Source organism: Pomacea canaliculata, linkage group LG13 (assembly GCF_003073045.1).
Source record: "Pomacea canaliculata isolate SZHN2017 linkage group LG13, ASM307304v1, whole genome shotgun sequence".
Taxonomy (NCBI): Eukaryota; Metazoa; Mollusca; class Gastropoda; order Architaenioglossa; family Ampullariidae; genus Pomacea; species Pomacea canaliculata.
In genome coordinates this window covers 2,879,643-2,894,398 of record NC_037602.1, presented here as the reverse complement: position 1 = coordinate 2,894,398, position 14,756 = coordinate 2,879,643, and the positions used below count along the sequence as shown (strand labels likewise).

The 14,756-nt window shown below is 37.1% G+C and overlaps 1 protein-coding gene across 1 annotated transcript; it reads right to left on the bottom strand.

Annotated features, from left to right (window-relative positions):
- Positions 1-871: 871 nt before the first annotated feature.
- On the bottom strand, positions 872-13,929 carry LOC112554357 (vacuolar protein sorting-associated protein 33B-like). The gene is given in 20 exon segments (XM_025222102.1): positions 872-2,310; positions 3,284-3,405; positions 3,987-4,083; positions 4,374-4,475; positions 4,804-4,944; positions 5,378-5,479; positions 6,354-6,418; positions 6,692-6,766; positions 7,331-7,424; positions 7,720-7,806; positions 8,159-8,232; positions 8,434-8,511; positions 9,116-9,206; positions 10,327-10,431; positions 10,941-11,081; positions 11,655-11,772; positions 12,059-12,113; positions 12,116-12,122; positions 12,489-12,569; positions 13,739-13,929. Coding segments are annotated over 19 exon segments (1,665 nt in total). The 5' UTR covers positions 13,799-13,929; the 3' UTR covers positions 872-2,310; positions 3,284-3,313.
- Positions 13,930-14,756: the final 827 nt, after the last annotated feature.

Genomic DNA, 14,756 nt, shown 5'->3' with positions numbered 1-14,756 from the left:
GCTACAGACGAACTTGCGTCAGGCAAGTGGAGGTGAACAAGTGAAGCATTAGTTGAACAAGTAAAAATCAGTTACACCGACTAATAAAGACGGGATCACGGAACTCTCCAGCTGTAAGAATGCGATTCAGCAAGAACTTTGTGTGGAACGATGCAAGTAATAACACGATAGAGAGTAAGAATCATAAATTTTATTTTTGATTTTTTTTCAAATATAAAATACAAGCTTAAACAAACCAAAATGTTATTTTTTTTCTCATAATTACTTTTTTAATCAGGGAACACAAACACAAAAATGTAAAAATAAAATTTCCAAAGGTATATCACTCTGGAATCAACAAATGTTTAACTTATATACCATATACGCATTTCCTGGAATGGAGTCTATCACCGGCTCATCGTTACACCCTCTTTTCCCGTGAGCAATAATTCCTTCCACCCCTTCCCCCATAGCAAGAGACTTCAAGACAAACAAAATGTTATGGCTCCCCCGATGACTGAGAAGTTTAACAACCCCTCCTCCCAATTCTTTTTGTCTGTGCGCATTGACCAAAATTCAAAAACATGTACATAAAAAACAAAACTTTCGCTTTTTATCTCGTGCATATGCTTTCTCTCTCGCAAACTCATTTGTACTAAAGCCCAACGCTACTACTAGCGTCGTACAAAATTATATATTGCATTCATAACCTTCTGTAAAGCTTTTGTTCTATTATCTCGACCAAACTTATGATAACTGCTATACAAATGTAGTGAAAACTCAGGTTAGATGTGGTCAAGCTGTGACTTTTTCTCTCTTTATTTTACGCCCTAAACCAGCCCCCGCCCCCCTTTTTTTTTTTTTTGTCTTAGCTCTCCATTTCAAGCATTGCTGTTTTTTCGTAACTGAGGAAGCAATATTACAACCAAAGTCTTTAGAGGAGTTATTAAAATATATAAAGTTTCAACTCGGAAACTTTACAACTTCATCGTTTGTGAAGTGTTTAATAGCCAAAATAGACCTATTCTACTGAACGCCTCTAATGTCTGGGGTATGTGTGAACTTTGGATGGTACACTTGTTCTCACTGAAATAAATGTTACTAAATGTTAGCCCCCGCACACCCAATGATGTGATATGTAATGAAACCGGCCGTTTCCTTATATTTGCAATGCAAAGACAAGCATTAGATACAGGCTCCGCAAGACTAGAATAGCCACAGGTTGCATTCTGCTGACCCCAGACCTTAGCTATTTATTTCACTTTTTATTTATGTTTTTTTGACGATGACTGCAAAAGCAATTAAACATTCTTTACCAGTTCTCAGTCTTTATACTTTGCTGTATATAGAGATAAATCGAATGTCATTATTTTCATAAAGGTAGTTTTATATCTTGTGAAGAAAAATGGTTCTTTGGCACTTTTCTTACAAAAATAGTGAATGCCTATAAATATTTGAGTGTAGTATTCTACACAAGGTGTTTTCTAACGCGCATTAGAAATGCATAGCTGAAAAGGCAAAGAGAAGAGGTAAAAACTTTTATAAACTTTTGAAATCTTAAATGTACATTGGTGATACTTAACCAACCTGGGTTTTTATAAAAAAATATTTTGATGCTCAGATACAATCAATATTTGTATATAGCTCTAAAATATGGGGGTCTTTGTACCAATAATGATAACACTGATTTGGTGAGAGTAGCCTGACGATAACCTACGGCCACAGCAACCTATGTGACAAAATTCCAGAGCAAAGGCTTCAAGACACGTCACAGTGTTTCGAGGCACGTAACACAGCTTAGACGCGTCACAGTGGTTCGAAATCTCGCAGACATCAGGCCACTCACTATCACTCAGTCAAGGCATCGTTCACTGGTGTTCTTGTGGTAAAAGCTGACGACACCACCGCTCCGGCTATTGCACAAGTGTCAACCAAATACTTACTCCCCCATCCCACCCTCTCGTCCCACACTCGCTGCCCACGAGGGTCCCGTAGGCTACTGTCAAATGGTTTCCCACTGTTACCACCCCACACACCTCACGATCAGCGTTGCAGCATCAGGCAGTGTAAACAACGGGTTGTCATGCGCACAGAGTTTCGTAATGGGCGCAGCGACTAGCGGAACACAGCAACTTCGAGGAAATTAATTTCGATATAAATAAATGTAACAGAAAAAGGAATGAATGAAAAAAAAGGAAAGGTGTAAGGGCAGCAGTGAGAGCGATGTGAAGAACAGACGTCCGGACCTCTAGATTGGCTTCTTCTCGCTGACTTGCTCCAGCAGTGACTGGCCAGTCAGGATGGACGTAGTGCACACGATGATGTTCAGGTCTGGTCAAGAAAGATTTAAAAAGCGACAAATGTGAGAGATGCGAGACACGAAAAAAAAACCATCCCTACAGAGCCAGACAAGAAGACAGTGAACACACAACACGGCGCATACAAAGATGTAAGCTACAGCTCCGGGCAAGAGAAGGAGGATAAGTGATGGAAGGGTAACTTCCCTTTTCCCACCGAGTTGGGCGACCACTAGGCCTGCCGTCTCTTATCTCTAAATGTTGAGATTTGCCTTTAACGCAAAACCTGAAAACCCAGTCTCTCTATCCAATGACTCTAACCTGACGCTCACTCTAATCCCACTCTAACATAAACCGAACTTTAACTCATGCAGTGACGCAGTCTATAGACTTAGACAAAATATGAAAACATGAAACTACGAAAGATATCCACAAACAAAAACAAAAAAAACAACAAAATTTAGATACTTTAAAAAAAAAACTCAGATAACTGTGAATAAAATCGAGCGTGCACACACGTACACACACATATACACACACAAAGGGCTTTTATCACTGCTTTATAGAAGTTTCACAAGAGCAACAGTTAAACATTATAATTGTTTAGTTATCGGAAATGGCGCGGCTTGATGATGAGAAGTGGCGATCGGAAATAGGGTGAATAATTATCTTATAGTAAACGACAGGATAATGTTAAACAGAATGGGAAAATAAAGATGACACCGAATATGAATAGCAAAGGACATAAAATTGGTGTATATCAGTATGCATATATATGTATGAATATGTCGACATGTACAATAATGTATGTTCTGACATAAGCGTGTTCAATGTCTTGTTTGCGGCCATAAGTACCGAAACCTACTCACGCTGGCAAAAAGCACTATTAGTAAGGGCCGACAGACACAAAAGAAAGTCAATTAAGGGCAAAGAGCAGCAAATGTCATAAACTTTATTCCAAGCTATGATTATATTGTTACTGCGTCTGACCAGTACTTGGGACTTACTTTGTTTCTGGGCAATAAATCGAAGTGCTGCTACCTCTGAGAAAGTGCATCCTCCAAAAAATAGACCAGAACCGTTTTCATGGCATTTCTAGACGCCGGAGAGAGACTCGCTTTCCCAGTCGCTAAGAGACACAAACAAAACAACAGTCAAACAAAAAGGCTGCGCATATCTTCTAATCCTTTAGCCACTATTAACATCCTTATACATGTATTTTTTCTGCCTGAGAAATCTTCCAGGTAAAATAAGATGCATGGAGATTGAATATTAACATGGTCCACCGTGTCTAGCCCACGTAAGGTGGAAGACGAAGCCCAACCCCCTCTCCGTCGCCACTACCTCCCCTGATAAATCCGTGGAGTTCTCAAGCCACAAGCAAGGCTCGATCCAGCAGCCCTTTGTTTTAAGTCGAACACATTAATCAGGAAGCCTCCCAAGAGAAATCTACACAAGCTTAAAATGATCTTTTTAATGTCTTTTTAAAACAAGAGAGCGTAGCGTAACATCGGCTAGAACCCTATGGTTAGATCAATATGTAAATTGCGGCTAGCTGCACATATTAGCAGCCACACTCACTCTCTCTCTTTCGCACAGACGCACACACACAGTCAAGCAGGGAATATGCACCCAGGCACAAAAGCATACACGCGCGCATACACACACACACAATGGCCATGAATTACGCATGCGAGCTGGCAAATTAACCTTTGCTGGTTGTCCTGTACTTGACATCACTGTAGATACCGCCAGCAATCTGTCGCCCCAAGTCCTCGTACGTCTGTAAACTCTCATGCAGTAGAATCTGCAGGCAGACGTATTTCGCTATTTATGCTAACTCACCCATGAAGACTGATTCATTTACATATCGACTGCCAGCTCAGACACTGGTATCTAACACCACTGTACTCTGCTTACATTCTTTTGGCAAGCTCTGTTATTGCTTGCCAGATTTCCTCTGCAGCGATTTTCTAGCTCTCCTCTTATCTTACAGCAATTATTATACAAAGAGGGCAGACACTGGAAAAATCTACTCCCTTATCCTTAACCTCTTCTACTAGCATTAGAAGAAAACAGATGTGCAGAGCTACTCACATATTCCACTAGCCGAACGGTGAGCGGGGAGTAGGCTCCTCCGTACACGTAAGCTAGATTGTCTGGTTCCTTTAGGTTCACCTCCTCACCTGACTTCGGAACCTGAAAAAAGTGTTGGAGAAAGGACACACAGAGACAAAGTCCATAAGACAGGATTAATAATGACGGACAATAGGTTAAAATAAGCTCTTGCTTGTAATGTCCACGGCTTGACTTTAATCAGCCATGACATAACCGATTTTCTCCCTCTTTACACACACGCACCTATTTCAAGTGGAAGCTGTATTTTAAAACCGAACGGATGAGACTCATTTGTCAATCTTAGTTCTTACTGAAATGGTTCAAAACAGGGAGGAAGGGGGTGAGAGTGACAGAGAGGTGGGCGGGGAAGGAAGATGAGGACGGGCGAAACGATGCGAAGAAGACTAACCAGGCTCAGTCTGCCAGCTAGCTGTCGGAACTGACTGCGACGGGTAACCACTGCCGTGACCTTTGAGCCTGAGCTCTGTTCCACCAGCAAACCCAGCTTCTTCAGATTGAAAAACGTCACTAGCTGCTCAAAGCCGTGGCTCTGCAACGGTATGTCGTTAACGAACTGACTGATTGACCGCTTCTTCTTCTGATGATGATGATGACGATGATGATGGGATCATCATTTTTTTAGCATTTTACAACGCACATCTACTATGCAAAATGGTCGTCCATCACTTAAAAGTAATTATAAAAAGATATAAAATTGTGGCAATTGAATTAAGCAACACAAAAATAAAAGTAATTCAAAATTCATGATCAGTGAACTAAACAGCATCAGATATATCACAAATTAAATACACAAAGATTTAAAAACCTCTTGCACAAAACAAAAGTGAAAAAGTGAATGTGAGTAAGCATATGAATCCAAAGGAAACTTCCTTTTTATTTCAATACAAGCCTATCCATGTACAAGTAAGGGTAGCCACGCATGCACGCATTTGCATTCGTCCATCAATGAAGAGTCCTCTCACATGAAGAAAGTCTGTCTTGAGAGATTTGTATTCACGCGGCGTTAATCCATCTTGTGTCAATGACAGCAAGCACAGCAGGCGCAAGGTGGTCAGGTGGGGTGCCTGCCAAAGTAACAGATGATGACATACATACTTCAGACCTAACAGATGATGGCAATCAATGGACTGCATGTCATAATTGATGGTCATCTATAAGACGAGGGGGGGGGGATTGGTGTTTTACCAGCAACTGAGGCTATATTACGGCTGTATTACGGCAAGGCAGCCAGCCCTGTAAACAGATGCCACGTGCAGAGAAAGAACAGCGTGCCCGAGACGAGAAATGAACTCTGGGCAGTCAACCTTCACTGTATTGGTGACAGGCGCTAACCGTTGCGCCACCGGACCGCTCTATCTATAAGTCGACGAGACGTATCACGATAATGGTGATGCACCAAACATCAAACAGTAAAAACCTATTTTGATGTCATCGTCCGCTCCCCAACCCTTGATGACAATACTCCCCCAAGACAATCTGTTTCCAGGATGTTCTTTCCTAGAAGTTGGCTTGGGAGTTCCTGCTTGCTGTTGACAAAGATCTAACTAGCTCTATTCCAAATAAGCATCAGAGTCTGCTTTATTTTATTAATGTCAGCTTCAAAGTAAATAAAACTGCTAAGTTAAAATTACCCATCGGGATTAATAAAGTTGGTCACTTGTCATTTCATTTGTCCAAGACAAGGAAGATTACTACAGGGCAGATCAACAAGGAATGTACAAAAGGAGTTGTGGTGAAGAAAACACAGCTAAAGAAAGTAGCATCAGTACTAGTGTATGTGTACAAGAGTACATAACTGCATCCCAAATTACTGAAATAGAGAAAGAAATCTTTGAAACAACAACAGTGTGAATTACGCAAAACTAATGTTAACTTTATGAAAGTCTGATTACTTAATACTCGCACAACAAAAAATTCCAAAACATTCTCATGCGTTACCTGTTTGTAGATACAGTCTTCAATATAAGCAATGCAGTCTTTTGTATCTGTTCCATCCAGCAAGCCTGGGACAGAAAAACATACAAGAATTATCCTGTACACAGCAATGCAGTCTTATAATAAACATTGAAAATTACTCCCCAGATGTCGTCAGTTCTGTTCAACAGATTTCTAATAACATTTACCTCTAAACCACTTTCATCCATTTGGTTTATACTGTTTATAACACTTTACTTCAGAATGCAGAGCATACACCACCACTAGTGACTTTAGCATTAGTCATTAATGTTACTATAATTTTCTATGGCAAAAGTCAACATCACTGATACATAACTCACTGTGTTCTGTACGAATGTAGCTTTCAAAGTCAAGTTGTGTCTTCATCTTCATGATGTATTCACAGGCACTGATATCTAGATCAGCAGACAAACACACAGGGCCTGTACCACTAACTGCTAAAACATGGATGCAAAGGCTTTCTCAAGTAGATGATTCCCAGACCAAGCAAAAGTCTGACATCATCATTAGGCACAATAACTTAGAAACAAAGAGATCAAAAGATCTGCTAGATTCACACAAGCTATGTTGCTGAGTCTGGTCATGTGATCCAACAAGGTTTGATTGTGACATCATACATCAGCTTTCACCTTCCCATCCATTATGGCTGATCAGTCAAACATCAATCAAATTACACTTTAGAATTTGATCAGTCCAAGCATATTCACCAACATGCCTGTTCACAGTATGATATAAAAAGTATAAGACTCCATGCATGTGAGTGATGAGACAGTTGTGTATTGTGCGTGTGTTTCTGGTGACTAGTACATTCTTGTATATAGATAGCATGACTCACTCCATAGGTAACTTCTTTTAAAAGTCTAGAGGCATGTTAAAATTGTTCCCTAGTAACTAGTGCAAATATTGTGCTCGATGGATTTCACAAGCTTGTTGAAGGTCAATGTATAAAGTATATTTACGATAAGAAAGTGTTGTCTGATGCTCCTTTAGGCGACCCAGATCTTGGGAGACAAAGTTCTTCATGTCACCCACTGTCTTTAAATCATTTTTTTTCTGAAAGGACAATCAAATGAGTAACTGTTTTTGTTTTTCTCTAAAACAGAAGTATACGGAAAAGATATAATATCCTTCCAAAGGAATTTAAGCTGATATATATATAGAGAGAGAGAGAGGTGATAAACCTACACACTGACATTATTATATAGATAGTTGAAAATGTGAGTAGCAACCACTCTCATAGTAAACACTTTGTGTCAGGTATAAAAAAGTAGTTATGTAAAAAATATAATCCCTACCATGCTTTTACTTTTCTCATTTTACAACATGAACTCTAAGCCTAAATCCATACCTCATAAATGGTTTTAAGCTCCTTTGCTTTTGCACCAAGAAATGGAAACACACTTGAAAAATGTCGATCTCTTATTTCAACATAAATCTGATGATGAAAGAATAGGATCTCAATCATAAGTCTTAACTTCATCTACCTGTTATATCTGTTAGCTAAATACGATTTAATAAAAATGAACACACTAGTGAATAAGCAGCTGTAAGAAACTTGTTCCTCATCTAGGCATGCAAATGAACAGAAAACCCACAGACACATATGTATCCCCTCCACACACACACACACACAACACACGTGTGCATACACCACATATACCTGATATCTATATCCTGTAATAGATCTATATTAGTCATTACAGGTTCATGTTTATCTGCATATTATCAAATATATTGCCACAAATTCTCTCCCTTTAGAACCAGATATTTGCTCTCCTGGAACTCACAGGATCCTGGCTCGATAAAAGAATCTTGACACTCTTTGGTTTTGCCAAAACCTCAGCACTGAATTCTATGACACCTGAAGAAAACATCAAAAAAAATTTTTATAAAGATCAACTAACTTGGTACATGTCCAATTTCAGAAGTGGAATAGCAACAAAATATCATATTTTCATTTTCATTAAAAAAGCTATATTATTTACAGCACTAATATACAGTATCTTTATAACATAGCAGAAAGTACATTGATCCATAGTAAAAGCAAGCCAAAACTGCCTACCACACTGAATCCCAAAAGATTCATCCAGCAAAGCTTCATATGTCATAGGGGAGCATAAGGGTGTGATGTAGTCAACATCTGCATTGCACATGAGGAAAAAGTGTATTAAACATGAGCTCTCATTCTTCCCAATCTTCTGCTTATTAGCCTAATATAGTCTGAATCCAAAACTTTATTAGTTTGTACAGATGGCCTCTGTCTATCCCTATCTTTTCTCTCCTTCTCTCTCTCTGTAACATACAATCACACATGCACACAAATGCCTTCCAAAGAATGAAAAAAAAAATATTATTATTATTACATGCATACACACACAAACAAGTGTGTTCCATGCATTCATGTACATTATATTTCTTTTTTAGAAGTCAGTCGAATGTGGACATTGGTCAAATTTAGGCTATCACTTAGTAAAAGAAAATGAAATCTAATTATAATACGTTACTTTCACCATATGCAATATTAACCTTTCAAATTAATTGTAAGAGTGCACATATTTTGTAAGTGGTGAAAAAGGGGACTACATTTTACATGAGGCACAAGCAAATAGTGCTCAAATATGTACTCATCAACCTCTTAGCCTACAGTAATCTGTAAGCAAACCCTTGTAATGTATGCACCTGTTCAAACTCTCTTTCAGCATACGTATATAGCTGATTTGAATGATGTCTTATGTGTTATATACCTCTATCTATGATGAAGAGATACCCAATGTGGAATTTTGCTTCTTGCTTTTGCTCTTCTTCCTGCATTGCCTGCATCATGTCATAGACCATCTGAATGACACATAGACAAAAATATAAAGTCAGCAAAAATGCTTGGTCAGAAATAAGTACTGAAGCTGTAATTTGAGAAACAGTCAAACAAAATAGATATTTTTTTATTATTCAATGGTCACATATTTTAATCCCAGCAAGAACTGAATATAAACTCTCAACACTTTATTATGGATTCGTTACTGGCTCCTCTCCTCTCTACGTTTTTTATCTCTAGTCTGTTCACACTCCTCAAAACTTTTGCTCCTTATTTTACTCTCGCATTATATCCATTCTTCTTTCAAATTAAAAAAGTTAAATATGCCAAGTGTATGTTCTCCTGTTCCTCTAGACCAGGGGTGGCAATTAATTTTCCCAAGGGGCCGCATGAGAAATTGGGATGGTTTTAGAGGCCGGACTAATATAGTTAACTTAGTTTTACCCAATACTGTATATATAGTACATATACTGGCAGGCGGGCCAGTGGGCGGGCCGGTCAGAGACAGGAGACGGGCCAGATCCGGCCCGCGGGCCGGCGTTTGCCCAGGTCTGCTCTAGACAGTAAAATGCTCTTTCACACACTCACCATCTTAAATTAAGGCAATAATCAAACACTCACTGTTTAACAAATATAATGATTTAAATATTATGCTTGATCTTTTGTACTCATTGTTACTATTATGCATAACATTATAATTCAGTTCTACAAAGGGCTTTTCTTTGCTGTACATATCTGCACATTAACTTTTATTACCTGTGTATTCTTTCACCAATTGCTCAGTGGCTAAATGTTTGGTGTCAGCACATTATAGCTATTCAATGTTTTAATGTCCTTTCTTTATTACTGCTGGTCAGCACAAGAGTGCAACTTACTTTGGTTGTGATATCGTGAAATACAAGTGTTTAATTATCATCATCACCACCACCATCAAAAACAATGTCCACACAGGAATAGTCATCAACCATGCAGTCTAAGTAACTATTACACTATATTGATTCACTGTGTTTGACAATAACTATAGCTGAATGGAGCTTGTGTTCAGTACCCATGGATGCATCAACAGCAAATTTATTGAGACTGTTAACTTTATTCTGACAAAGTTAATGAGTGTTGAAGGAAGAATATAAAACTTCAATTTACCTTTGATCCTTTGCCAATAGTGTGTATATTTGGTATCCAGCCATAAAGGTGTTGCAATGTGACAAGAGAGGAAGCTACAGTGTGTATATGGGTGAGGTCACCATCCTGAAAATACATAGCTGTTATTTTTATCTCCAGGAAACATTAAAAAAAAGAAATTTAAAAACATTGTTACTAGCAAAATTAAAAAGAAAACTGTACTTAACCTGCATATCTCTACAGTATTCCTGGCTTTCATTGCAAAACTATAAGCTGCTTTAGGGACCTCAATTAAGTGTCTATCTCAAGTCTTGCAAGATAATTAAATAGAAAAATACAAATGAATCTTTTTTAAGGAATACATTCCTGGAGGCAACACATTATCCTTTAATTATTGTTAAGTATCTCACCCTTATCAATCTATGACCCAGTTATCTGTATTCTGTGTTAACACACTTGTAACAACTTTTTTAAAAGGTAAGAATCATAACCATAGCCACCTTCATCATTGTCATATACTACAAACAAAGGGATAAACCCAACATTAATTGTTCATCTTTAACCTGCATCTTGCAATTATTTATTTGAAATTGCAAGCCTAGACAAAAAGAAATTCTAAAACTGAAAATACTCACCAAATAAAAAGATTTAAAAATATCAGGCATTTCTAATGAAAGCAGGTCTGTATCCAAAGGAAAAAGATGCAGGTGGAACTCTTCCAAGGTAATATGACCAAGAACACCTTCATTCTCCAGGATCAACTCACAAACATGCAACTGCATAAAATAAATCACATACTGTGAAATATTTTGTGAATAATAGTGATTGTAAACAACAATATTACACAATCAATCATCTCTTTAAAAAAAAAAAAAAATGCTGTTCTCCATTCAAGATCTGTAAGTAAATGTGAAAAAAATGAAAAAAATATGATGAATGTCTGTTTACCTAGTAACAAAAATGTCTCAGTTTAGGTAAAACAACATTTTCAATATTTGGATGTGGACCACTTTATCAATTAAAAAATAAGGCGGACCACAAAGCTAAAAGTTGTATTTTGTGTGAAGTATAAGCAATAAGTTTACATTGATAAAAGCACTAAAATAAGGAAACATGTGAAATGACAATTATGTGAATCAATACTAATTAGCGTATCTGGCAATTTAAACATCAATTTGCTGACATATGGATGACTGTCAGCCAAGGACCCATTTTGAGAACCACTGACCAAGATATTGCTTGTACACAACGTTAAGTTGCTCCAGTGTAAATTTATTTCATTATTACTCCTCAAACAGGCTATAAAGCATAGCAGAAAAGAAAAAAAAAAAAAGAGATCTGTTACGCACTCTACGTGGAACCATGATGACTGTATAATCCCGAATATTTCCTTGCTTCCTCTCAGCTGTGATGTGATCAGCAATATATTTCATATTAAGTAGGCTGGCCCTCACAAGGTAAACTCGCCTAAAAGGTTGATCAGAACACATAAAATACATAGCAGTAGAGAATGTTTTTAAATCTTGCTCACAGTAACATATTAGTTTATTTTTTTACAGGTCCAAACTAATAGCTATGAGTTAAATTGCTTAAAAGGATTGAGTTTTATATTAAATTAAAATAATTAAAAACTGAAGGCAAAGCTCAGAATAAATGATGAGCTTATGGTGAATTTGACATTGTTTTGATTTATATAAATATATATTGTATACATTTACACAAATATATAGTAATGTGGCATTGTAGTAGTTACTTAAGTGAGCTTTGCAAGGGATTTAGTGTTGCCTCCAATTTGTAGATTTTATCACTCCATGTTCCTGAAACAATATTATCATGCTAATAATTTCACAATCTCTAAAGATAACAACTCGACATTAACAGCACAAGAAAATTAAAGTTATATTCTTATGGATATTAATAAAAGATGTTACAAATGAGTAATGTAGTGCAGACTCTAACATAAAAATTTCACATTAGTCATGGTAAAATTTTAATAATAATGTTAAATTGACTTCAGAACAGACATAGATATCCTGCAGGAATAAATTATTAAACAAAGTGAGTCTCTTTCAAAAGTTTAAATGTTCATCTCAACTGAGCTCTGTGATCGATCAATGTTTCAATTTTTGTTTTATAAAAAAAATGATTATGCCAATGTATCCAAATGTATTATCAAGCAATACCCTGAGGAAACCAATGCCTGCAACACGATCAAGTGGTTTTGTAAGGTCAGGATCAATCACAAGGTCCTTTTTGTCGGGCGTCTGTAAAATAACACACACACACACAAACAAATATAATTTTCACAGAAGTCTGCTTGACCTTTTTATCCTCAATCATTCTTAACTAGAACTGCTATATGCAGATGGTAAAAGAAGAAACTTGAAATCAAAGGAAGTACTAGATTTAATCAAAAACATATCAGCAAAGCCCAGTGTTATACCAATAAGCCAATCAAGCAACTGATTTGTTTGTTTGCTTTTTGTGCAATTCATAATTGACCTATCAATGTTTATTTTTAGTACATGTATTTTTTTTGCTGATGATGCTAAGATGGTGTATTGGGTAGCCGATGGCCTTGGATATCAACAACTCCAAATGAATGGTTTAACTAAAATAGCTGACATACAGCAGCTAGGCTTTATTATTAGATACCATGTGCTGCAAATAGGCAGCATGACAGTAGAGATATGAATGACATAATGATAATAATCAACTTGCTTTGAAATAGATTTAGGGATACATGTGGACATATGACTGAATTTTTAAAAATATTTTTTAGATATATAGAAAACTAATTCAGTAAGTCTAACACATTTTAGTTTGCTAGTTCTGTCAAACTTAGATTGCAAGATGATGATCGCGATGCTCTTCAATACAATAACCCCAGCTAGAATTTTGCAATGCAGCTTGGAATAAAATAAAATGCTTTTTTAAAATATACTAAGAATGGCTAAGAACTGCTAGGCCTATCATGAAATAGCCATCATGAACATGGTTAGTTAAGAATATCAAATCATATTTAAGAATCACAGGAGATTTAATTATACACATTCACAAACCAGCTGTGTCTTACATAATGACTATAGCTTAGCCCACAACACTACTTACAAGATTTTATATATAGGTGCGAGACTCAAGTATCCAAGAAGAAGTTATTCCCCCACACTATATTACCCGCAGACGAAACTCCCTGCCATCAATACAGGCAGTAGTAAGACATTTAGTATACAGAAAAACTCCACTACAAAATCTAATTCTCGTAAAAAGGTCAGTTAAACTGACAATTCAGTAACTACTTCTAGCCTAATAAGCAAGCAATAAAATTATACAGCCCCTAAAGATCTATTACAAGCCAGTGTGATCGGCTGTCGATGGGTGGTTGTGTTGTTATGAATAATGAACAGTAAAATAGATGTAATCTGTTGCATACCGACTCTAGCAAATGAGTGAGTTGATCTCGAAGAATCTGCGTCAGTTCTTTTACATCCATTTTATGCTAATCTTATTCAAAATAAAATTATTTTAGCGTTGTAATTTTTATCAAATACATGGCAGACGGAAAACCAAAAGGAAAATCCTGGACATCAACACAAAAGAGAGATCACTCTCGTGAGAGCGTTATAAAAAGGTTACTTCCCTTTCACTATAAAACTATAGATTTGTAATAATAATTTTTATCTGTCTCGCGACTTCAAATACAAATAACGTATAGCGGATTACTACAGACAATCTAGTTTATTTAGTACTGAGCCTGTTTTTATCTGGTGTCATCCCTGAAACGTATGTCTTTTAAATGTTGTCTCCCTTGTTATCTTGCCTCTTCAAGAAAGGAAACCACTCCAGCACAGGAGGGGCGAGGGGCGTCTATAGTAGATGAATGTATCTGTGTTTTCAGCGCGCTAGAGATAAAAGACGGTGGTTATCATGTCTACTTTTTTTTAACAATGTCTCCTTAAGAGACATGCTTCACTCCGCATGTGCATTCATGGATTTCACTACCAGCAAAGCAATGTATTCTTTTTTCGTAGATGTGCATCTATGACTAAGTCTTTGATGACAGATGCGAACAGCAGTTGCTTATAATATCTCTTGTCATCAGATCTTTGTCATGTTGAGTGACTGTCTTCAGCTTTAGGCCTTTCAATTAGTAGAAAATGTGGTTTGTGTTTGATTTTAATTGAGCTAACAAACGATCGATGAAATATGCAGTATACTGTGAACGCTAACACGTCGTACCATATACACTGTATAACATCAGATATATTTTTACCATCATCATCTTACTGATGCAATCTAATACGTTAAACTGGACTCCACTTTTCCAGGTAATGACGTAGCAGCTAACAAGACTTCAATCCATCTTTGTGACTGATTAACTGTTGGGATTGGGTGGGGGTAGGGGTGGAAGTCTTCTAATTACGCACGTTTCTCAGCGTGCGCACCCGGGC